General features: G+C 59.5%; 1 protein-coding gene across 2 annotated transcripts; it reads right to left on the bottom strand.

Moving 5' to 3' along the window:
• Nucleotides 1-3,561: 3,561 nt before the first annotated feature.
• WDR5 (WD repeat domain 5) lies at nt 3,562-21,846 on the bottom strand. Of its 2 annotated transcripts, XM_082657256.1 has the most exons (15): nt 21,760-21,846; nt 21,016-21,069; nt 18,827-19,002; nt 18,033-18,141; nt 17,753-17,826; nt 16,978-17,067; nt 16,684-16,773; nt 16,467-16,550; nt 12,826-12,881; nt 8,822-8,868; nt 6,508-6,583; nt 5,845-5,878; nt 5,510-5,584; nt 4,895-4,982; nt 3,562-3,948 (listed from the first exon to the last, which is right to left on the bottom strand). In XM_082657256.1, the coding sequence occupies exons 3-15, from the start codon at nt 18,905-18,907 to the stop codon at nt 3,848-3,850; spliced, it is 1,005 nt and encodes a 334-aa protein (XP_082513382.1). In that variant the 5' UTR covers nt 18,908-19,002; nt 21,016-21,069; nt 21,760-21,846; the 3' UTR covers nt 3,562-3,847. The 2 variants fall into 2 exon arrangements, with proteins under 2 accessions (XP_082513382.1, XP_082513383.1); XM_082657257.1 differs by lacking the exons at nt 21,016-21,069; nt 21,760-21,846 and adding an exon at nt 20,290-20,342.
• Between the last annotated feature and the right edge of the window lie 3,205 nt (nt 21,847-25,051).

Here is a 25,051-nt window from a genome sequence, read left to right as displayed (position 1 = left end):
TATATGCCCAGTAGTGGGATTGCTGGGTCGTAGGGTAGTTCTATTTTTAGTTTTTTAAGGAACCTCCGTACTGTTTTCCATAGTGGCTGTATCAATTTACATTCCCACCAACAGTGCAAGGGTTCCCTTTTCTCCACACCCTCTCCAGCATTTATTGTTTGTAGATTTTTTGATGATGGCCATTCTGACTGGTGTGAGATGATATCTCATTGTAGTTTTGATTTGCATTTCTCTAATGATTAGTGATGTTGAGCATCCTTTCATGTGTTTGTTGGCAGTCTGTATATCTTCTTTGGAGAAATGTCTATTTAGGTTTTCTGCCCATTTTTGGATTGGGTTGTTTGTTTTTTTGATATTGAGCTGCTTGTATATTTTGGAGATTAATCCTTTGTCAGTTGCTTCATTTGCAAATATTTTCTCCCATTCTGAGGGTTTTCTTTTCATCTTGTTTATGGTTTCCTTTGCTGTGCAAAAGCTTTTAAGTTTCATTAGGTCCCATTTGTTTGTTTTTATTTCCATTTCTCTAGGAAGTGGATCAAAAAGGATATTGCTGTGATTTATGTCATGGAGTGTTCTGCCTGTGTTTTCCTCTGAGTGTTTTATAGTGTCTGGCCTTACATTTAGGTCTTTAATGAGATGCTTGGCATTTTTCATAATACAAAGTGGATCACAGCTTTCTTGTATGGGTATCATTGCACCTGGGGCAGGTGTGCCTTCACCTCATCCCCAGCCACAGGGTGGGGGGCAGGGCCGGGGAGCGGACATCAGGACACCCAGGTGGCTTCCACTTCCTGTCAGTGTGTTTCAGCGTGGAAGCAGGAACGGGGCGGGGGAGGTTAGGCAGGTGACCTGGTGGTCAGACCAGGTCCCGCAGGTGGCTGAGGTCTGAGGCCTTGGTGGCTTCGAAGTTTCCATGTGCATCTCTTCAGCATCACAGACATTCGGGGCACAAGTAGGAATTGAGCAGCCGTCCTCCGTGGGACACTGATCCAGGTGGGAGAGGACCCCAGCCCCAGGAGCTCACATCCTGGACCATTCCAGAGCCTTAGCGGACAGATCCAAAGCAGACGACCTCTGTGGGGTGAGCAGAGCAGGCGGGAGCGGTCAGGGAAGGCGAGGCGGAAGATGCCCTGAACCAGGTTCCCCCTTTATGTCCAGAGCACAAACTGCTGTGAGTTTCAAATGCAGGGCTCATTTAAGGACCCAGTTAAATGATGGTCAAAGTAAATACAAGCAACGTGACCGACGATTTAAACAGAGGGGTGGTGGTCGGTCCACTCCGGCTCTCAGGAAACGGGGAGACGGGAAGGTGGTCGGCAGCCCCTCGGAGGTGCCGGCAGCAAACCCGGACCTGGACACCTAGGGGACGAGTGACCCATTCTCCACAGAGATGCCGAGGGAGAAACGGGGGAACCCGGAGGTTCAAGAAGGAAACACAGGCGGGGGCTTTGCTGGGGCCCCCGGTTCACACCAAGCTTGTGTGCGTGTGCGCGGGTGTATACGTACGTATGTGTATGTACCTGTGTGTACATACGTAGGCACGTACACTTTAAGATATTAAGACGACTAGGGAAACCTGGACACTAGGTTAAAGAATTCATATTTTAGGTGTGAAAACGGTACTGGGGTAATGCTTTTGGAGAATTATCTTTTAGAGATACCATGAATTCACTGCTTAAATTATAAAACATTTGGGATTTATACTCAAATAACCAGGGAGGGATGCCTGAAACAAGAGGTTAAAAGTTTTTGAAACTGGATGATAGAACACAGCGATTTTCTCCACTTTTATATACGTTCGAAATGTTCCACAATAAAGTTTTTGTTTTTAATATAATAGAAGATATTCCCCAAAATGTTAGTGGGAAGAGGCATCTGGGTGATTTATTATCTTTGTTTTTTTTTCTGTTGATAATTAGCACAAATACATAATCATCATAGTAAGAAAATAGCATTTTTTAAAGACCAAGAACCTTCCGCTAGCGCACGTGGCTCTGCAGAGCCTGCGCAGCAGGAAGCACCGCCTCGGGGCCCGCCTCCACCCCACAGGCCGCTACACGGAAAGAAAGGTAAACAGTTCTCGCGGGGACACAGTTACAAGACAGGAAATTCTTTATTTTCAAAAAGAGAATGTATTTTTACATAAATCTACAACAGAGAATTCAAATGTAGAAAAAATAAACTATATTCAAGGACACGGCACTCTGCACGCATGCCCCTCCCCCCGGGGCGAGTCCGACACCGGAACCAACAAAACCCAAAGAACCTCAAGGTCTCGGAAATCCTGAGGCCAGGCCTCCGCCACCGACGCGGGGCCTCAGCGTCCCCCGTGCGGACGCTGCCGACACGGGGGTCCTTTCGCCGGAGCAACTCGCTCCTACGACAGCCAGCGTCCGCACGGCTTCTTCCCACGTGGTGGGGGGGGAACGGCGGGATGCTCGTTTCCAGACGCCGGTGCGACTGTCCTCTCTGGGCCACAGCGGCCGCTGCGGGGTGGGCTGCCGCTCCCCCATCTGCAGGGACCCCTGGAGCCCAAGGACTGGCCCCGCCGCCCGGCATCAGGCAGGGGACGCGCCTCCCCAGCAAAGGTCTCGGGGCCACAGGCGGGATCGGAACCCCAGGGTGGCCTGGCTGCAGGGAGGGGTCCCTGTGGACGGCAGCGGCTCTGCGACGACACTGCCCTGCAGTCCGGTGCGCCCCACACCCCACTCCCGCCGGCAGGAAAGAGGCCCCTGACCCAGCAAGCAGAGCCGCTGGGTGCGCGAGGAGGGCGGATGACACCCAGCTCCCTGCGAGGGGCCGGCTCCCAAGCCCGTGGGTCCCGCGGTTGGCGGCGGGGGCGGGCACCAGCCTGTGCGCCCCAGACCCGGGGCGCCCACACCCCTGCCCTCGCCAGCGTCCGCCAGGTTCCACAGGACAACATCGCAGGGTCCCCGGCACCATCCCAACTAGGCCCCCCGCCTCCTTCCCGCGGCCCCACATCTACGCGCCGTTAGCCCGCGGGGACTGCTGACTCGCCCTCTGCGGCCCCGGACCCCGCGTGGACAAGGAAGGAGTGGGCACATCACTCGGGGGACCTGTCTCGTGAGAAAAATCCTTTCAACCTCCTGCCAACTGAGACTTTTCCTAAAAGAGCCGCATGGAGGAAAGCTTTGCTGAGAACTCGGCTGCCACACGCGCACAGGACCCCACCTTCATTACAGCCCGAGGCGCTGCCTGTAGTGTGACCACCCGTGGGACAAACGGAAGCCCTGAGTGTGGTCGCCACGCCAACAGCACAGGGGCAACCACCCCAAAACACAGAAGGCTTTTACCCGGACGTCAGTGCACGCCGCTCTGCGCTTCCCAGAAAGACTCGAGACACGTGGCTACTGCTACAGGCGGGACAGTGTCTCCAGGGCATCTGCTGAGCACTGACAGGGGCAACCCCCGAGTTCGGGCGGGCCAGGCTGGCGGCCAGAAGCCGTGGCAGCAACACAGCCGTGGTCACAGCGCTGGCACTTGGTAATAACATCGCATAAACGGTACAGAACAGTTACTGGAAAAACACACAACTCGTGGTAAATTGAACTTCACCTTTTTGTAATAAAAAATTAAAAATTTCTGTTGACTCTCTTTGAACACAACACAGACTAGGAACTCTTCCCCAACGGTGAGAGGAATTGGCGAGAAACTTCACCAGCAACTTCTAGAACCCTCCAGTGGGAGACACGCCCCAGGCAAGTCGTCTTCAGAGGCGGCTCAGGCCCAGCCCCTCCGGCCCCCAGGCCCGGACCCCGGGAGCCCCTCCGGGAGCCGCGCCCCCGCCAGTCCGGGTGGCCTTCCCGACAGCCCCCGCGCGGCGGGCCTAGCAGTCACTCTTCCAGAGCTTGATCGTCTTGTCGTTCTCCAGGGCGGCCGAAGCGATGATGTTCTCGGTCGGGTGACAGGCCGTCGAGATGACAACGTCTGGAAACGACAGCCGACAACAGTTCCTTCCTTGGACCGGGCCCCTCCCCACAGGGCCCTGCGCGCGGTGCACTCGGCAAACAGAGCCCAGGGCCCGAGCAGGAAGACGGCAGGGGCTCCCAGCCCAGAACCCAGCCCGGAGGCTGGGGCGCCGCACGGGCCGGGGGCACAGCTGGGGGGCCGCTGTTGGTCTCACGGTGTCAACACTGCGCCCTCTGCACCTGGACCAGAGCCCGGGGCTGCCCCCCTCCACCAGCGCTGGGCCCCAGGACGCCCCGAGGGGCCAACTCTGCGAGTCCACCAGGGCGGGGACAGCAGATCCCGCGAGCTGCCACTTGGGGTTGGTCAGGTTAATGCGCTTGTAGCTTTTAAATAAAATGAACCCCAGAATTTTCCCTGTGGCCTGAGTGGCTTCAAACAAGCCTCTGAGCGTCCTGCCCGCACAGCAGAGGAGAAGCAACAGGCCAACGATGGAGGCCGAAGGCCAGTGCTGGCCTCCGGGGTCAGGCCCTGCTCCCAGGCGGAGCTGCCTTCTTAGGGAGGAGGGTGTCACTCTGATCTGATTCTCAACGGGCTCAACACCACTCTCCACTGAGCACGGGGGAAGAGCAGCGGCCCGGAGGGCAACCGGGGTGACGGCAGGCATCCCCGCTCCCCGCGCCACCTCCACGCAGGACAGGCCACAGCGCCCGCATGGGCTATGGGGCCGGGCAGCCCGGCCGACAGGAAGAAGAGGTTAAAGGCTGTGGCCTCAGGCTGCGGGAGCCAGGACCAGACCACCCCCACCCCCCCCCGCCGCAAGCAGCCCCCAAACGGGCAGCGTCCCCCAGTCACCCGCGGGCGAGGAGAGGAGGCAGCGGAGGCAGCCCAAGGGGCCCACGTGCGCTGGGTCGGGCTTCCCGGGGCACCAGGCGCAGGAGGGCGGCGGCACAGATGCCGAGCTCACCTGTGTGGCCCTGAAGCTTCTGTACAATCTCCTTGGTCTGCAGGTTCCAGATGTAGACCAGGTTGTCCTCCGAGCCCGACACAATCCACTGGTCACAGACGAAGGGAGAGAGAGCAGGGTCAGGGCGCACATGTGCACGGACAGTACCCTGCACCCCACGGCACACCCGCCCCCGTGTGGGCCCCGAGCCCCTGCCCTCCTCCCGTGCAGAGGCTGACGCATGGCCCGCCACGCGTCTCGAGGCGCCTCTGGGACAGAAGCTGTTTCCTCAACTCCGTCGCCACGTTTGACATTTGCCGTCAGTCGTGGCTGGGCTGCTCGTCACCATCAGCTCCTCAGTCTGAGCCTGGGGGCTGGGCGAGGGCCGCCCGCCTGCAAGGGACCAGAACCCACCAGGGACCGACTCCCAGGAGGCCTTGGCGTGACAACGGAGCCTGCGGGCCCCAAGCAGCCAGGACAGGACACCCCAAAACAAGTGAGAGTCATCAGCACTTTGTGTGGCGTGACTCCATTTTGGTTAAAAAACAGGAAATTCCTGTTTGTTTTGTGGGTGAGAGTACAAGGCCCGTCTCAGGAAGGGGCCGGGAGCAGCTCCTGAGCCGGGAGACGACTTACCTTCCCTCCAGTGACGGAGAAATTAGCAAATATGCAGTACTTCTCATTCTTGTGGCCCGTGTACGTCTTCAGGCACTGAAACGGCCAGGGGACGTCAGCTCAGTCACGACCGCCCTGCAGCCCAGGTGCTGCCCCCGTCCAGGCATCTTATAGCGACTGGACGGCTCTGAAGAGCACCGGGGCCCCCCACCCCCGCACAACCCGCCCAGGTCCAGCTTTAACCCGAGTCTTCAGGCAACGTGCACCAAAGCAACGTGCAGAGCCGCTTCCTGGGCCCCTCCGGCCACAGCCCAGGACCCCGCACGAGCGCTCTGCGAGCCCCGCCCGCTGCTCACCTTGCCTTTGCTGTAGTCCCAGAGCTTCAGCGTGCTACAAGGCAGAGGGGGCGGGTCAGTGCGCTCCGCCACGGCCGCCCCACCCCCTCCGGGTGCAGGTGCCCCGCGCGCACGGCGTCCAGGGACCGTGAGGACACCCGAGCAGAGTGTGGGGCCTCCAGCATTTGTGGGTCAAGGACACTTTTCCAAAGGAAGCTACTCAGTGTCCCTAAGCCAGTAAGGGGTCCTCGCTGCTGCCAGAAAGGGACAGGAGAAGCCCCGTCCAGGGCAGTCCTTCCTCCTCCCATGGGGGCCGACCCGGCAAGCCCACTTGAGGGCAGCCCACGGTGCACAGGAGGCCGAGCGCCAACCACCTCCCGGGAGGGCGGCCGGTGGCCAGTGACATCTGCCCAGAAGCGTGTCGGGGGAGAAGCAGGGTGCCCGGGCAGAATGGGGCCCCGCACCTCGAGGCCACCATGCCCGCCACCACCTCAGACAGGATGGGCCACGGTGACCACGGAGCCAACAACCTGAGATCCAGCCCCCACACAGACAGGCCCTTCCAGCGTGGCACCCACGTCCGGAGCCCAGCCCCAGCGGGATGAATCGTCTTTCACGCTGGGAATCCGGCCCTGGGGGGCGACGGGCCTGGCCGCACGCCACGCCGGGGATGGAAGCACTTACTTGTCCAAGGTCGCGGCCAGGATGTACTTGCCATTTGGAGAAAACTTCACAAACGACACGGGAGGGTTGTCATCGTCTGCATGGAGCACAGAGACGGCTGCCAGCGGGGCACTGGCTCTCCGGGAAGGGGGGCTCCCTCACCGCCACCTGCGCCGACACCGCCCCTCGCGGGCGTCCCCCAGGGCCGGCCACCTCCCTCACCCACTGCTCGTGCCAGCGTGAGAGCCGGTTCTCCCAGTGATCCCATGACACTAGGGCTTCGGGAGCGAAGGCCCTGCGGCCAGTCGGCCTCGGGATCGCCTGCCTCACAGGAGGGAGTTTGCAAACACCCAGCTAAACCGAGAAACTATCCCCCTGAGAACACAGTGGCTCAGGCAGGCGCTCTCCGGTTGCATGGTTATAGCGGAAGGCGTGTAATTTCTCCCCGGAAACAACCCTGGCAACGTCACAGCGCACCCTTGCTCCCAACACTTGGGGTCAGAGCGCACGCCCCAGGGTGGCCCTGGGAAGGCGGGTCAGAGGCCCTGCCACCCTCTCAGCCGCTGGCACGGGAGCACACGCCCAGGAGGCGCTGGGGCTCTGTGACGGTCCCACGCCTCCTTGGGAGGAGGGTGTCCCTGCCTGAGCGAGGAGAGCCCTGGGCGTGCGCCCTGTGGGGGGCCAGCGCGGCCACGTGTCCCGAGCACCAGGCGCGGAGCAGCACGCGCATCACCACCTCGGGAGGCCCAGGCCTGCCCCCCGCGCACCGGGGGCCTCTGCTCCCTCCAGCTGGTCCCCGACACCGAAAATGCCACGAGAAGCAGGCGAGGGCCACCCGGTCGCCGGGCCACACGGAAGGCCCCCCCCCCGCCCCAGCTCAGACGACAGGAGGCAGTGCCCAGAGGTCTAACCAGGCTCCGACGGCGAAGCACCGCGGGGCTGCCCATCAACGCCCGAGGTTCTAACGCCCTAGACCCGAGGTTAGAAATGGGACGGGACTCGGCTCCCCACCGCCCCTCCCGGCCCGGCCCCAGACCGCTCGCTGCTGCCGGCCGTCAACCTCTCTGGCCTCGGCTTCCCACCCAGCTGCGGGGCGGCTGCAGGAACTGCCCGCGCTCGGCCGTCTGGGCACGAGGACACTTCCCGCCGGGCGGAGGTGGCCACCCAGGCCTCGGGGGGGAAGACAGCGCGACAGACACAGAGAGATGCCGCGGTCGGGGGAAGGTCGCGCGTCAGAAGGGTGGCCCCCCTCGCAGAGCAAGAAAACCACAGAGGCCGCTGTGTCCCTCCCCGGTTCTCCTGCTGAAGCCCTAGCCCGGCACCTGGGAGACAGCATCCTGGAGGCGGGCTAAGTTAAAATAAGGCGGGGGCGGGGGGGCGCCCAAGCCAGTCTGACCGGCGTCCCTGTCAGAGCAGGAGGTGGGGACAGCAGGAGCCCACGCAGCGGACGACCACGCGAGCGCACGCTGAGAAGGCCAAGGAGCGGCCTCGGGAGAAGCGGCCCGGCCCAGCCCTGACCCTGGACATCTGGCCGCCAGGGAGTGGGGACGGGTCTCTGCTATTGAAGCCGCGCAGCCCGCGGTGTCCTGTCACGGTGGTCCCAGCGCACTCTCACAGCCACGCTTGTTCCCAGGACAGCCGGGCGCAGGAGGCTCAGGTGGGCGCCCCGCCCTGGCGGCCCTGCCTGCTCAACGCGACACTGCAAAGACCTGCCCGCCGAGTCCGTGACCGGACCCCTCCAGGGCTCCATCTCTCGCGTTGCCTTCCCAGGCCCGAGGCCACCCTCTGGCCACACACCCCCCACGCCCAGCAGCACCAGCTGCCGCCCAGACCACGCTGTCCTTCCACTCCGTGCCGCCCTCCCCTCCTCCCCAAGGCACAGCCCAGCCCCATGTGCAGAGACCTCGGGGCCCCTTGCCCACTTCCTCCCCCCCATTTCCGCACCCCCAGCAGACAGGGCTCACTGAGGGCAGGGGCTCAACCCCATGTGCTGAAGGAATGACCCAAGCGGAGGGTCCGCAAGGCCGGGGAGGAAGACAAAGGTCTGCTGAGCACGGGCAGAGTCCGAGGGTCATGCGGGTCCTTCAGAGGACACCGCCGGGCAGCGCCACGCGAGGCCAGAAGGGAGAGCCAATCAGGAAGGAGCGGATGGGAGCCGGAACCGCTCAGGAGAGGGGGAGCCCTCCCAGAGGGAGTAGGTCCAGCGGGGAGAGAGGGAGGCTTCCAGAGAACCACACATGGAGGGCAGGAAGCGTGGGAGAAGCCGCCACAGCCAACCCGGCAGACTGTCCCCTGGGACGCGGCCCCCCTGCAAGCAGGAGCCGGCGGTACTCACCGATCAGCGTCTTCAGGCACTGGCCCGAGGCGGTGTCCCAGATCCGACTGCAAAGCAACGAGCACAGCAGGTGACTAGAAGCGGCTTCCTACTTTCCACGGCTCTCAACGCGGATGTTTCAGGACCAAGCCACAGCCAGTCCTATCTCGCTTTTCCAGTCACCGTTCACAACCACTCCCTTGAGCCCTGGGGACCAGAACGGGCGCGGCACGTGCAGACGGCACGCGTGTGCTCTTGCTGCCTTCACCACGGAGCAGCGCGCTCATCGCGACAGCTGGGACAGCCGGTGGGGGGGGGGGGGGATGACCGGCCCTCTCCGCACACCCACGGCCGCGAGGCCAACAGCCCGACCTGCGTCCCTGCAGGGCTCTCCACGCGAAAACACGCCAAGCACACGGTCCCTGGGGCAGAGTGCTTTTTATAAAAACAGGATATCGTAGGCACTTTTCTGGACGTCCCCTAGTTCAGGAGCAAGAGAACCCACTCAAAGGGCCGCTATTCCCCAACGGGACGCGCCAGGTATCCCGTCGCTGCAACCTCAGTGTTTCTGTGATTTCTGCCAACACAACACGCTGTTTTGGGAACCATGGCGGTGTATTTGCGCGGACACTTCTGGAGCACAGATGCCCAGCGATGGGGGCGGGCGTTGGGTCGAGGGCACGCGGGTTTTACAGGTAACGGGAACGCAGGGGTTATCGCCCAAGCGTTCACTGTCCCACCTGCAGCCCTTCGGAGCCAATCCCGCCCTGGGGGCCGCAGTAACTGTGTCTCGGGTTTTAACACCCAGAAACATCACTCCCCCACTCGCTGTTTGTTTTAATTCTATTGGCAGAGAACTCAGTTTACGCTTCTCTAAGAATTTTAAATTCACCTTATCTAGTTGGAGGGGTTCTAAATCGAACCGCTTACAGCATACCAGCCCAGGAGACGGGCGCCCCCACCGCCAGGATGAGGACGCGCCTGGTCCCCCGTCCCTCCCTCTCTGCTTTGTGTCCCTCTGGTTACATTCTACCATTTCCTGAATACAGGCCTCGCTCTCTCGTTAATCGCATTCTAAGCACCCCGATGCTTCTGTGACTCTTACGGGGGAACTTGCTCTCATCCACTAACTGGTAGCTCCCAGGATAGCGAAACACTGTCAATCTGCAAACAGTGACCTCACCAAGTGCCCGTCCACGTTCTGTAACCGGCAGGCTCGGTGGCTCAGAGCCTGGGTTCCAGAGCCCGAGCTGTGCTCCGGACCCTGGCTCTCTCGCTGACCAGCTCGGGGATGGCGGGCAGGGGCTTATCTCTGCCTCAGCTTCCCAACTGAGGATCGGGGATGGCGACCATCCAGTACCCGAGTCACAGGACTGTTGTGAGGCTTAAATGAGTCCCTATTTGTAAAGTACAAATACGTGATTTTTAAGTTTTAAAAAACATACAGGGCTTCCCTGGTGGCGCAGTGGTTGAGAGTCCGTCTGCCGATGCAGGGGACGTGGGTTCGTGCCCCGGTCCGGGAAGATCCCACATGCCGCGGAGCGGCTGGGCCCGTGAGCCATGGCCACTGAGCCTGCGCATCCGGAGCCTGTGCTCCGCAACGGGAGAGGCCACAACAGTGAGAGGCCCGGGTACCGCAAAAAAAAAAAAAAAACCATATAAATGTTCCACCTACAGAGAGATAAGTCTCTATCCAGTTTTCACACAATGACTTTATCTTCTTACCACGTTAGCTAGAAATTCCAAATAGCACCAAATGCTGAAAGGGATGGGCATGACTTTTGCCCGATTCTAGCAGAAATGGATGTGGCACGTTAACCACTTGCTATAAACGTGATTATTAAGTTTCTGTTAAACAGTCTGTGACACTGGCCTATGTTGCTGGAGTTTTCATTAGGAATGGCTGCTGGATTTTATCAGGTAAGAAAATTATACGGATCTCTGCCTCCAATTTCTTGGTATAATTATTAGATTTTCAATTTCCTATTGGTTGGCACATTACTACAATCGTCTCATGACTCACAAACCCACTTGGTCAGGAAATACTACTCTTCCACACACTGTGGACTCAGTTTGTAACATTTTCCTGGGATTGTGACCTCAAGATTCACTAGTGAAGTGTCCTCCGTGGTTGTCTTTTTTGGACTAGCAGTCAAGCTGGGGAGTTAGGTCATGCTGGACCCAGAAATGAACCGGGGGCTCCCCAACTTGTCCTGCGGTCCAGTTCCAGCAGCCTTAGCAGTTTCTGTCACTTAACCCAATTCCAGTGTAGAATCATAGGGCCCATATAGTTTTCAGCCCTTGAATTGCTTTTTCCAATCTCCGCCATGGTGACCCCCTTGCTCAATTTAGGGAGTCGGAATTAATCCCCGTCTACACAGCCTGCTCAGAGGTGGGCCAGGCATCCTCCTGCTCGTCCCTCATCCCCCCGAATCTGCTCTTTTCCACCCCCTTTATATTTTTTATTTTCTGGCCATGGGTCGCACCTTGGATATCAGCTTCCCAACCAGGGACTGAGCCCGGGCCACGGCAGTGGAAGCGCGGAGTCCTCACCGCTGGACCGCCGGGAATTCCCGTCCCCTCTCTAGTTTAGTCTTGCACGTTTCTGCTCTTTTTCCTTACTTAGGCTTATAAAGGCTGACCACTTTGTGGGCCTTATGAAGGATACAGCTTATTTAAATTTCCCTGTCACTTTCCCCTTTCTCCGCCTTCTAACTTTACAACTTTCCTCCCCTTACTTTTCTGGCCTGCTTTGCTGTCCCCTAACTTCTTTAGAAAGCTTTTAGAGGCAGTCCACAAGCAATTCTGAGAACGTGCCACACGCTTAAGAAAACCAGCACTTCTGTAGCAGATACACAGCCTGTGGCATCGCTCGGCCCCGCTAACCCCAAGCCCCCTGCTGTCGCAGTCGAAGCAGCAGGCTGGACTCCCTCACAAACACTTCGGCTCCCTGTACCCCTAGCTTCCCCACGGCAGCCTCGGGCGGCCGTGGGGCCTGGTGCCGGAGCTTTCTCAGCCTTCCTGTCAGCCCCACCTGCTGCATTTCCGTCAGCGTCTCCCCGGCTGACACTCGGTCTCTGCTTCCCACCTGCCCGACCCCACGTGCCCACCCTTCTTTTCCGAGCCTTGACTCATCACTTTGTCTTAGGTGTGTTTCTTGAAAACAACAAGAGTCAGAAGGGCTTTTAACCCAAACCTGACAGCCTTTCCTGGGGGTGCTCAGCCCGCCCCCCCACGGTAAGCGCCCAGCAAGCACCCTGAGCTCCGTTTCTTCCACGGTACTCTTACACGTTATCACTTACGTTACTCGAGTTTCTCTACTTTTTTTTCACTAAATGTAGACAAATTTCTAGCCACCCTGTCTTTCTCCCGCGTAGCTGGGAAGTCCTTCTCAGGCCATCGGTCCGGCTGGTGGCTGCTGCCGCCCCACCCCCTCCCCAGGTTCCCCTCCCCGGTAACCAGGTGAGCTGTGACGCGCAACCCTCCAAGTCCAGATACCTCCTGACGCTTTATACCCACGTGGGCCGCGTTAAATTTCAAACGCTTATCTCCGCGTCTTCCCTCGCGTCTCTTAAAGCATCCACAGGGCACTTACACTACCAGCGCCAAGGCCACGAGCGCGATCCGCTTAGACTGGATATCTCGCCCCCGCCACCCTTCCTCCTCACCCTCCGTGACGGGACGTGTTTTCATCCACCTGTTCAGGACCCTGACGGCCCCGATGGACACTCTCGGACGTTCACGTCAGCACACCTTCCTTCCACCTCCCCACCAGCGCCACGAGCTTGGGACGCGCCCCCTTCAGGGTCCACGGGGAGCCACGTCCAGGACAGCAGCGCCTCCCCGCGTCTCCGGCTGGGGCCTCGCTGCTGACAGGAGCCCCCTCTCCCGGCCACGCTCACCGCCACCCCGCCTGCCCAAGCCCCTCGAGGCAGACGCTTCCGCTGGACGCCCGGAGGCACAACGGTGCAAGGGGAAGCCGTTAAACGCTTGCTGACTCAACGAAGTAAAGCTCTTTCACTTACCAGAGACCATCGTAGCTACTTGAAACTATCAAGGATCCATCACGATTAAAATGAACCTGAGGATGAAGGAGCGGGAGGGGGGAAAAGAAACTTACTTTCAGAGCATCAACACAGACTGCGCCTCACCTGGATGGCCTTCCGTTCACCGGCCCCCGACAAAGGGACACGCACCCTGCTGCATTCTGAGCGAGCTTTAAGTTCTGATTTCCCAAGGATGCTAACGCAGACCACAAGCAGCATGGATAAAACGGTCATTTTTACCTGGTGTCTCAAGCAACCGTCAGTTTGTTTCACGACGGAAGACTGAACCACAGAAAGAAAACCAACCCCGAAACACGTCTTGAGTATTTAAATCACAAACTCGACCAACCCAGACCTGCTGGCTCCGTGGAGGCCCCACTGCCCAGAGCGTGTCTGTGGACCCGCATGGCCGTGGGGGCAGTGGGACCAGGGCTTCCCCGACTTCCATCGAACAAGGCAGAGAAGTCAGGAGAAGGATGCCCGCTTATTCAGACACTCCGGAGCTTTCCCAGCCGCGTAACGCTGAGCACCCCCAGAATCACAAGACGGCCCGGTTCCTGCTCCGAGGGCCCGGACACCAACCCCTGCGACACTCGAGCTTTGCAGACGGGGCAGGAACAAGATCCAGGCTGCTCCAAACTCTGTGCCCGGGAAGAGGTGCAATGTCCAGATCGGGTGCCGGGCCCAGAAGCTGACCTGTGACACTTCCACACCAGTTATTGTATCTGAATGCCTAACTGCCCACTACAGAGACAGGCGAGATACACCGTCTGATAAAGAAATGGCAACGTGAGCAGTCCCTTCCTCAGAAGTGGTTTGCCTTTGCCTTTGTCCTCTTTCTTTTTTCCAACTGAACCTCAGTGCATACAGAAGGAGTCACAACGTCAGAAGTAGTTCTTCATCAATTCCCATCGTTTTCATTCGAGTCCTGGGCAGGAAAAGCCTTTTTACAACACACACCCCCCGCTGGAACGCCCTCTTTCCTGCTACGTGTGATGCCTGTCCCATGGGGGGTCGCGCCCCGGGTCAACTTCTCGGGGACAGGGCTGGGGCTGCCCGCCTGCCGCCACGGTTCAGAGCAGCGTCTGGTCCTCACACCACTGACACACGGTTCACACACTCCTTTGCTATGCGCTGTCCCGTGTAGCAGCTCCCCCGCCCTTGACTCACGAGATGCCAGGAGCACCTGGTTGTTGAAAACCTCAACATCTCCAGACGGTGCCAGGCGTCCCCAGGGGACAAGTCCACGTGTAGCAGAAGCACCTGGAGGGCTTGTCAAAGCCCAGCGCCGGCCCCGAGAATCTGCACATCTTGCACACTCCCAGCAGAGGTGGTCCTGGGACCACGCTTGGAGAACCACCGTCCAGACTGTCGAGGGGCCCGTGACGGAGCCACGTGTGCCACTTAAACTTCTTAGCCACTGCAGCAGAGGAGTTAACAGGTGAAACAAACCTGACAGGTTTTTACTTAACCCAATATACCTGAAATACTACTTCAACACGTAACCGACACTAAAAGTTATAAACAAGACACTTTACGTTCTTTCCGTTGCACTGGATCTTCAGAAGCTGGAAGCCTACGTATTGCCCACTCCTGCATGTCTCAGCCTGCGGTGCTGCCGTGTGTGGCTGGCGGCCTCCACGTGGATGGCGTGGCCCGTGAAGGGCCGCCGTCACCGTCCTCGTCCTGCTCCCCCGGCGGTGCTGACGGCGCCCACTCCCCCCACTCCTGAGCCACGTGCTCGTCAGCCTCCCGAAGCCGCTTTCCCTACAACTCACAGCAGCGGATCTCATCACACTCGTCCCTCTGAACCTGCAAACTACGATCTGATCCAAGCCCCTTCGCTGGGTGATGACGAGCTGACACGGGGCCCCAAAGCCTGCCCCACCAGGGCTGCGCTCCGCTCTGTTCCAGCCACGTCCAGACAGCACCGCCGGCACACGCTGGCAGACCAGCGCGCGGGTGTGAGGGGCAAGACGGCCAGAAAGTCAGTGCTACCCAGAAGGAAGGGGGGGGCCAGACAGACCCCAGTGGGGACGCCAAGTCCCGACTCAGACGGACAGCCGCTGAGCTCCCTGGAGGTGACACCTGCAGGCGCGCCGTGGAGGAAGAAAGTGGGCAAGTGAGGCAGACGCACAGGCCAGCAGCTGCGGAGAGGGGGCGGGATGGACGAAGGGGACAGCAGGGACCTCAGGAAAGCACTGACATGGGGGAGTCCAGGCAGGGGGACAGCAGCTGGACTCAAGGGGGCGGAAGACTGCAGGAAGCCCACGCACCCTGAGGGCTCTGATCCCTGACTGGCCTTACAAAGGCTGACCGCTCGCAGACCCGGTGCTCCCCCGACACCTGCCCGCAGATGCTGTGGCACAAGCGTGCAAGGCTGTTCAACAGACGTGCGCTGCACTTCTCTCCATAAAGTGCAAGTCACAAGCCAGCGTCCCCGGGGGGACGACGAGAGCATCGAGCACCTACAGGCACAGAGCCGGAAGGTGTCCGAGACCTTTCTGCGGTGCGCAAGCTGGAGCAGGATGCCGCTGTCCCGTAGCACCACCGCCATCCGACAAGGGGGGGTGGGCTGGAAAACACGCACTTAAAAAACCGAAACCCCCAGACGGTAGCTGCCAGCTGCGCGGTTGCCTCTGAGGATGGGAGCTCAGAAGACTCTGATTTGCTACGCGCTACGTTGCCTCTTGCCTTTTTTAAAAATAAGCACACATTACTTTTGTAAGAAGCAAAGACTTTACAAATCCTACCATCGTTTGCAATCAGAGCCCCATCCCTGACCACTGCAACACAGACAGAACTCTTTCAACTCATGGCCTTCACTCCGACTATCTCCTGGTTACTTCACACATGCCCATTTGCGGCCTGTCTGGAAGCCAGCTCGGCTCAGACGGGGCCCCCAGCACGGAGGACAGAGGAGCGACGGCACAGACTCAGGAGGGCCCGGGGCCCAGACGGCAGGGGCGCCTTCCCCGCAGCCGCAGGCACCGGCCGTGACACAGGGCCAGCACCGCGCCAGGCAGCCTCGACCAGCACACGTTACGCGTCCCCCAGGGGGTCAGGGATCTGCCCACGGCCCCGCTGGACAAAGGGCTTCCAAGGCTGAAGCCACTTAAAGTCACTCACCTCCACAAGCCTAGAACCTGAGGAGGACCATGTCCTCGTTAACAGATAACAAACTACCTATACGTGACCCCTTCCACTTTCCAAAAGGCAAACCTGGCTAAGAGACCACTTCGGGCCCTTCGCTGGCAAAGAAGTACTTGGCCGTTTGTAAATGCAGCCGTTTATGACACGCATGTAGTTTAACCCCTACCTGTTCATCCTGTGCGCTGGCAGCAGCCCTGGACCGCGCGTGCAGCACGCTCGCGGGGCCCCACCTTCCCACCGCCTCACCCACGACTGGGCCACCCGGCCCCCAGGGCCCTCTGCCCACCCACCCAAAGGTGGCTCCACGCAACACCCACGCTGCCCGCGCTCCCGCCTGCTCTGCAAGCCTCCGGGCAGGGCCGCCTCCCCGCCCCGCCTCCCACGGGCACGGAACCCTGAGCCCAGTCTCCACTCGTGGCCCTGCTGTCGGGCGAGTGCCGCGACCTGGCTGGGCAGGGGGCACTCACGGCTGAGACGGGGTCCGAGTGCGCGGGCAGGGTCTTGAGGCACTTCCCCGTCTTCACGTCCCATATCCTCACGCTTTCGTCAAACTGGAGACAGAGGGGCAGGTGGCAGTGGTTCTCCGGGGGCTCGGACGGGACAGACTCGCTGGCCCCCGAGCCCCCAGAGCAGCCCAGGACGGCCCCCGGTTCACCCCCGCCCCTGGGGAGGCCCCAAACTCACAGAGCCCGAGACGATGAGGTTGGACTGGGGGTTGAAGTTACAGCAAAAGACGTAATTGCTGTGTCCCTTCAAGGTTTTCAGACACTTTCCCTGAGAGGAAGTGTTGTGAGACTAAGTCATTCCCAGTGGTTGTTTCTTCAAATGTCAGCCGTCAGGCTAAACCCATCAGCAGCTGACCCGCCACAGCTGTAAAGCCCCTCTGACGACAAGCACAGCTGCTCCCCAAACGCAGTCCCACCCCGAGCCCCTTCCCCAAACGCACGCGCTTCCCAAGGAGGGGCCCATGCAGCTCACCGAGCTCACGTCCCATATCTTCAGGGTTTTGTCATCTGAGGCAGAAACAAGGAGGTTAGAATCTGAGGACCACGCCACGTCAGATATTCCCTGGGGGAGGAAACACACGGTCACAGTCACTACCTCGGCAAAACGGGATTAGCCAGCAAAAGTCAAATCCTCAACGTCCAACTGGACATAACTGAGCAGGCCACGCCCTCTGGTTCGTGCTGACCAAACAGCCTGAACCCACAGGCCGGGCCCAGAAGCCTGGTCTCCGTGGCTCTGCCGGGCCTCACAGCTGGGCAGAAACTCATCTGGTCAAAACTATTTGCTTGAAAAACAAGAGGCGGACTTCCCTGGTGGTGCACTGGCTGAGAATCCGCCTGCCAATGCAGGCGACACGGGTTCGAGCCCTGGTCCGGGGAAGATCCCACATGCCGCGGAGCAGCTGAGCCCGTGAGCCACAACTACTGAGCCTGCGCTCTAGAGCCTGTGCGCCACAACTACTGAAGCCCGTGTGCCTAGAGCCCGTGCTCCCCAACAAGACAAGCCACTGCAATGAGCCCGCGCACCACAACGAAGAGTAGCCCCTGCTCGCCGCAACTAGAGAAAGCCCCTTCACAGCAGTGAAGACCCAATGCAGCCAAAAATCAATTAACTAATTAAAAAAACCCCAAGAGACAAGTAACTATCCCAAAAATTGGGGGCAGGGAGGTTCAATCTTAACCTGACAAGCCCGGAGATGGGCCCCAACCCACGTCCAGCAGCAACTTCGGCCCAGGTTGAGACCTACCAGCTTGTGACCAGAGATGGTTTTCTCAAATTTCCCATCGTATGCTCCCCAAATCTTAATGAGTTTATCTGCAGCTGAAAAAAAGGAATGAAAAGCAACTGAGGTCTCCAGTCATCCAGGGGCGAAAATCTGGGCTGCCCACAACACAGCCTTCCCTAGGGAGCCGCGGTCCTCGGCACCCACCCCCAGGCCTCCCCCCTGGCCCAGGCCCGTCCCTTCAGAATCACAACCGGCACGGGCACATCGAGGGGACACGCAGGGAAGCCCCAGGGGCACCTACACGAACTCGCCAGCCACTCCCCATTCGGGCTGAACTTCACGGAGGACACAGCTTTCGTGTGGCCGGCCAGGGTGAACTTCAGAGCGTAGTTTGGTTTGACAGGTGTGGGCTGTTCAAGAGAGAGTACTAGTCAGCGAAAAGTAACCACCACTGTCCAAACCCACTGATCGCCAGTGTGGAGCTGGCGCCCAGGCCGAATTTCACGCTCACGCCTACCCTGTGACGGCGCTTCCCAGAGCCCTCGTCCACCGGGGTGCACCCGCCTAACCCCGGGCTCCGCGCGTCCCCTCACAAGCCCTGCCTCTCCTGAAGCCCCCGTCACCCAGGCCGCCCTCCAGGCAGTCCCGCCAGTGCAGCTGGAACCTCTGGCAGCCCCAGCCCTGCTTCGGCAGCCCGCCCACCCGAGGTCAGGCTCCCCGACGCACACCTGAAGGCCTGCGCCCTTGGTGAGAGGCCCGCCTGCGGTCTACAGGAGGGGTTTGCACACCCGCCCTCCGCAGGGAACTGTGCGGGCCAGGGGCGAGGTGCTGAACAAGAGGCATTGCCCAGGTCCCACACAGACTCTTACGATCAAGACCAAGGATGCGTACTGCTGGTGAAGCCCCCTCCCCAGGTGACAGGTTGGGAATCCCCGACACGGCCCACATCAGCACTGGACTGGCTGGGAATGTAGTTTGGAGTAAAAACTGGCAATATTTAAGTGGGGGGTGGGGAGGGGAGGGGAAACAGTTCCGGGCGTGAAATATTCCCGAGGGTCTCCCAGCCTTCGTGCCCAGGAGCCCGCAGGGACATGCCTTGCTCTGCGTGGCCGACGACGACGGGGTGGGCTGTGCTCGGGCGGCCTCAGCCTCGGGCTTCTTCTCCTCGGTTGCCATGGCTCTGCAGCCCACCAGGCAGGGCGACGCGGGTAGAGAGTTCACAGCTCCGAGTGGAGGACGCACAGTGGCAAGGGCTGTCTGCTAATCCAAACCTGCAGTGGGGGACCGAGGCCAACAGACAAACCACACTTCAAAAATTAATTTCCAGGAAAAAGAATTTTAAAAATCTGACCACCTCACTGAGCCCTGTAGCAGGTGCCGTTCCAAACTAAGGGTCCTCTGCACGTAACTCCTCGCTAGTCCTTTGCAGGTACTCTGCTGCTCTCATCCCTTCTGTGATCAGAGTCCAAGACCCACCTTCAGGGGTGCTTCCTATCTTGTTACCGCATGTCTGAAATGCAGCACAGTCCAGGCAGACAAAACGTAATTCTCTTCAAAGAGTCCTTGATACATTTAAAAAAAAAAAAAAATCAACCAAAGACTTCTTGTCAGGAAGCCAACACGCCAAATTACAGGAGACTGAGCTACGGGGTGCAGAAGTTTGGGAACTCATCCAAATCCTTAAATGCATCCCAAGTGATGCAAAAGTGCTAACAGCCACGTTTGAAAACACAAGAGCAGGCCCCAGTGGTCCACACCTCCCGGGGACTCCAAGGTCACCACGTGTAGGCGGCAGACACAAGGCTGCTTCCAAAACGCTAACAGCCGAGAGGTTCTCCATCCCTGGTGAAGCAACGACGAGACACAGTCGGAAAAGCACAGACTGGAGCCAGCCCCACCTGCTGGAGTCGCCAGCGCTGGGCTTCCTAAAAGCAACCTGAAGTGCGCAAGGACACTCTGCAAACTCACTGCAGAGGAGGGAAAGAGACTGCAGCTCAGTTAGGTTTCGGCATGAAGACGGGAAGTCCTCAAATGCTGCACGGCAAGAGACTGGCTTCCTCTATCACAGGCCTAGACTCCGCGACTTGGACACGTGGCACAGAAGCACACCAGGTGACTCTGAAACGAGGGAAGGCGCCTTTCCAGAGGAGAGCCACCAAGACATCCTGCAAGCATCACTGGCCAGCCGACTCCCGGAAGCTGACACCACCGTTAATCCAATGCGTGCACACCTTGTAAATTCTAGCTCGGCGCTTAAAACTGGAAGCTTGCACGGGCTCCTTGTCGCACCAAGGCGGGACAGAAGCCATCAAAAAGAACACATCCCCAAGTCTTCATCCAAGAGGAGGGGAGCGAAATCACAATGCAACACAGCTGTGCAGAGCACCCCGTGAGGCCACAGCGGGTTACCTGCAGCAAGGATCCCGGCCCAGGAACGGATCCTGCAGCACTCGAAGCCCAAGCAGTAGGGTGGGGTAGGGGAGGGGCAGGTCAATAAAGCTGCGGGGGGGGGGGGCAAAGTGCTGGAACGAAGCTGGCGCTCCGGAAACACTGCCTACCTGGTGATTAGCTTTAGCGCAAGCAGGCCGTGCCAATTAACCCAGGTGCTGCCTTCCCCTGGGTGGGCCGGACAAGTGGGGGGAAAGGAGCCAAGGACGAGAGCTGGATGGTCTGTTTCACAGAACCTAGCATCTGAGAAAGGCAGACCACAACTAGGGCTGAGAGAAGAGAAGCCCGGGGCGCGTCCAACCTAAACACCAGTGGGAACTGAAGAGGCTCCACGTGGGGTGGAAAGGGCAGCCCAGAGGCCTGAGCAGCTCCTTCTACAGTAAAAATCAAGACCCGCCAGGAGGTGTGGTGTGACTCCCGCAAACTTGCTGCCCTCAGGTGAGGAGCTGGGGATACATACAATAGGTGGTCTTACAGAAAGGTGCCCAGCCCCTCCCAGCTCAACCCCTGCCAGCAAAACATTAACACACAAAAAACCAACACAAAAATTCAGCAAACTTTTAGAAACACAACTTCGCGACTCAACGTTTGCAGCCGGCCTCCAGATCACTTGCTACCTGCTCCCTCTTGGGACCTAGGTGAGCCACACCACCCAAGGCTGAGCGTCCGAACTTCTTCGGAGAGCTTCGGAGTAAAATGCAAATTACTAGGCTCCACCCCAGAGACTGGGCCGCTGGGTGTGGGAAGACTGGCGGTAACGAGGCCCACTGAGAGCGAGGGAACCCGGCTCTCCGCACCCCACCTGGATTCTCAGACACGCGGGCGTTCTGGCTTACCTCTCCGCCTCCTACGGGGCCGAGCCAACCTCAGAGGCAATGTCGACAGCGGACCTGGGCGGGTAGAAACGGGGTGAGAGGACTACCAGGGAGCATCTTCCACATCCCCCAAAATGGCTCTCGCAGGCCAGACTAGAAGGGGTCTGAGACTCCACAGCAAGAGCGTGGTGGTCTCTCCCTTCATGCCGGCAGCCCCGCACCCCTGGGGCCCCGGGCTCGCGCGGGGGGAGATGGGGCCTGGCTGCCCCCGGCTGGGGGTGAGCAGCTGGTTAGGGTGAGGGCGCCTCTGCAGCACAGAAGAGCGGACAGCGCGCCACATCCAGGCACTGGATGGCTCGGTGGCCCAGAGGTCTTTCTCTGGAGGCAAACGGGGGACGCACGCCGGCTGCAGGAGGAAGTCGCAGTCCCGGGTCCGGGGGCTTGTCACCTGACCGCTGGGGGCGGGAGAAGCCGGGGGGTCCCCGGGGCTCGGCGGTCCGTGCGGGTCCGTTTGGGGCTGGTTCGGGTCAGGGGAGGGGGCCGCCGGGGCCCGGTCGCTCGGCGGGGAGGAGGGGCGCAGAGCGGGCACTCGGAGGCGAGGCGGCGGGCGCGGGGCTTCTGCGCCGGGAGGCCCGGCGGGGCTGAACCGGCGCCGGGCCGGGCCCGCCGGAACACGTGCGGCGGCGGGCGGCGCGGGGGGAGCTAGCGTCTGTCCCGGTCCCGCACCCCCGGGGCGTGCCTGCCGGCCGGGCGGTCACCACTTACCTGCCGGGCGGCTGGGGGACGGGGGCGGGCGCTCAAGGCTTCGCGTCGGCCGCCGCCTGGGCGGGAGCTCAACTAGGCGGTGCGGGGAGCAACAGTGCGCGTGCGCGCGCGCGCGGGGCGGGGACTGCTGGGGCGGGGCAAACGCACAAAGCCGGCCTCTCGGAGGGCAGCTACGGCGAGCGGAGAGGAGCAGAACGCCTCGGCATGGCTCAACGCCTTAAAGGGACAGTGTGCTGCCCGTGCCTCCTGCTTACAGGCGTTAACCCCAAAGGTGGCCGGTTCCAGCCCTTCTCCTGCACTTTCTGGAAACTGAAGTAGGAAGAAGATACATAGAGGAAATGCTCATGTGCCCCTCGATTGTCCACATCCTGAGCTCGCCCTGCAGCAGCGCCCAGGGAGGAGAGAGCACCCCGCCCCCGAGATTCGCGGGGCGGCGGGGCCCTAACGTTTCTCCTGGGCTGGGGCACCTGTGCGGTCGCGTCCCTCCGTCGTCGCGCACGCTGGGGAGCGGCGGCTACGGCGTCCAGAGCGTCCGACCGGCCCCGGCGGTGTCTCCGCGTGGCGTCTCCATTAATCTCGGGACACCCCCGTACAGGGGCCCTTACCTTCCAAGTTTGAAACGAAGAACCTGAGCTCCAGAAGGTTCAGAACCCGGGCTCTGGGAGCTGCGTCCCCCGCACTGCGCCCACCAGCTCTCCCGCAAGGCCGGCGGCCGGGTTATCCGGGTCTTCCCGATCCCTCCGTGCGGAGAGCCCGCGGGGCGCACCTGCTCCCTCCTGAGCCCCCAGCGCGGAGATGCGAACAGTCACTGCGTGCGGGCTGCTCTGCTGTCTGCAGGGTGATGGCCCAGACAGGTATTACCACCTCCAGTTGCAAGTGGGGAAGGGGAGGCCTGGAGAGGAGGGCTCAGGGACACAAGGAGAACCCGGAGCCGGCGTTCTGACCCCAAAGCCTGCGCATTCTCACCCCACTGCCCTACTTCTGCTACCCACATAGGTCTTAGAGTCGTGGATGTTCTCCGCAGCCCCATTCAGGCCCGTGGGTAGAATGACATGCAGTGTCTTATTTCCCAACTAAAAATGGGAACACCAAATATGACACAGGAACCCGTGCAAACAAAAGGACAGCGCATTTTAAATGGAAATGACCAGGGAAAATGAGTTGTGTAGTTGTCATAGATACAGGAGCCACGATTGACAAGCCGGCTGGAGTGCCCCTCCCAAGAAGGATGCGGGGGGGGGGGGCGGGGGGGCGGGGGGAAGCAAAGTCCCAGTTTGGCCCCGCCTGGCCGGATGTGGAGCTCTGTGCCCTGCAGCCCTCGTCATCTTAGGCCAGGTGCCCTGGAGCATGAGGCCTTGACTACAAAAGGTAACAAAATCAGCTCCGGATGAAAAAGGGTGTCTGCATCCACCAGGCTGCCTGGGCCGGAAACAGAGCCCATTACGTAGACCCCTCCCTCACCTCTCAGACAGCTCTTAGAGCCATCCTCTTCCCTCCCTCCATCCCTACCCCAGTCCCACCTCCCAGCTGGCCTCTTCCAAACCTCTCCGAAGCACTGTCAGAAGAACTTATAAAACCCCAGGTCTGATCTGTCACTCCCCAGTTTACGACTCAGAGCCGGCTTCCCATTGCCCTCGGGTCCAAACCCAGTCTCTGCTGGCGGGGTTTACCAGACTGGCCTCCCCCTGTAGCCTAATGCCACCCCCAGACTGTGCACCCCGGATCCCAGCCCCAAATCGGAAGTACTTCCTGACCCTGGCACTCAACTCAAACCAGGCTCCCAGGTAAATCGGTCTTGCCTTCCCCCCTGCTCCCAGGAGATAGAGCCTTCCAGTTAAAATGAGAAAATCTTCTAAATCTGTTGAGTGTTTTTGCTAAACACTCAGCTAAACATTTAACACAGCTAAAATCCTGAAAGCAAATAACATAGCCAGTAAAGCAATTTAACAAAAGCAGGTGATTTGTTTATTGTCTTAAGTTTTAAATCCTTTTACAACCCTCCCCAAATGCGGTCAGGCTCAGAAAAATCACAAGTGGAAATGGAAGGGAGAATAAAAACTAGAGAAGGAGAAAACATTTTGGAGATTTGTTTTTTAGAACATTTATCACTGTGCTTTGGCCAGCGGCAGCTAATTGGCAAAGGAACCTGTTTCCGTGAACGATTTCTATAAATACAACACATCCAGGCTGTCCCATCAACCAGACAACCGGAGCATGTCTGGGCACCTCCCGACTCCCCCAGCTCCCTCCACCAGGCTCTCCTGCTCTCAGGGCACCCTTCCCACCGACAGCTAACATCCATCCACTTGGGCTTCCTCCCCCGAGCCCCAAACCTGGTGAGTCTTCCTGGCTACATTTTCATGGCTCCCAGCTCCTCCTCAGCAGAAACACTCTTCTTTCATCGTAATTCCTTGTTCAGCGTCTCCTGGCTGAGCTGCGTCAGGGTCCTCATCACAGCACTCTGCGCAGGTGGCCCAGGATGAGAGAAAGCACCTGCGTGCTTTATTCTTTAGTAAGTTTGTTACATGTTACCTGCCTGCACCTGCACCTTCACAGCAAGCCTGTGAAGTAAGTGCCTTTATTCCTTCTCACAGTGAGGAAACTGAGGTTGAGAATAAGAGAGGTTGAGAAGCTTCCCAAGGACCCATAGGCAGTAGGCGCAACCATGGGATTCAGGGCTGGCAAGGCAGAGGCTGCACTTGCAACCACCATACTACAAAATACACACCCAGTGGTGCTTATCGGATGGACGGGTGGATGGAGGGATGGTGGGTGGATGGATACATGGACAGATGGATGGATAGATGCCTGCATGGTGGATGGACGGGTGGATGGATGGATGGTGGGTGGATGGATACATGGACAGATGGATGGATAGATGCCTGCATGGTGGGTGGTTGGGTGGATGGATGGATGGTGGGTGGATGGATACATGGACAAATGGATGGATAGATGCCTGCATGGTGGATGGTTGGGTGGATGGATGGATGGATGAATAGCAAAGGAGCAACCTATGTCAACGGGAGCCGTCAGTAAGGGTCTGCGGAAGTGGCGGGGCTGAAATGGAGAACATCACCTTCTTATAGGACTTGAAGCTTTTGAAAAGCCGTATTTTGTCACCTGGTGATAAATATTTCATCAGGGACAGCACTCGATCAGGGCTTGCCAGGAGGTGACAGAGGAACAGATGACGCGGCAGACGTGGCAGGAAGGCTGTGATGCTCCCCACAGTGGGCAGGACGCTGGGTGGGCAAACTGGCCCTTTACTGGCCAGGCCCAGAGCTCTGCATTC

This window comes from Grampus griseus (genome assembly GCF_964374135.1).
Source record: "Grampus griseus genome assembly, chromosome: 6".
Taxonomy (NCBI): domain Eukaryota; kingdom Metazoa; phylum Chordata; class Mammalia; order Artiodactyla; family Delphinidae; genus Grampus; species Grampus griseus.
The sequence above is the reverse complement of the archived record's forward strand: the minus strand, read 5'-3'. Positions and strand labels throughout refer to the sequence as shown.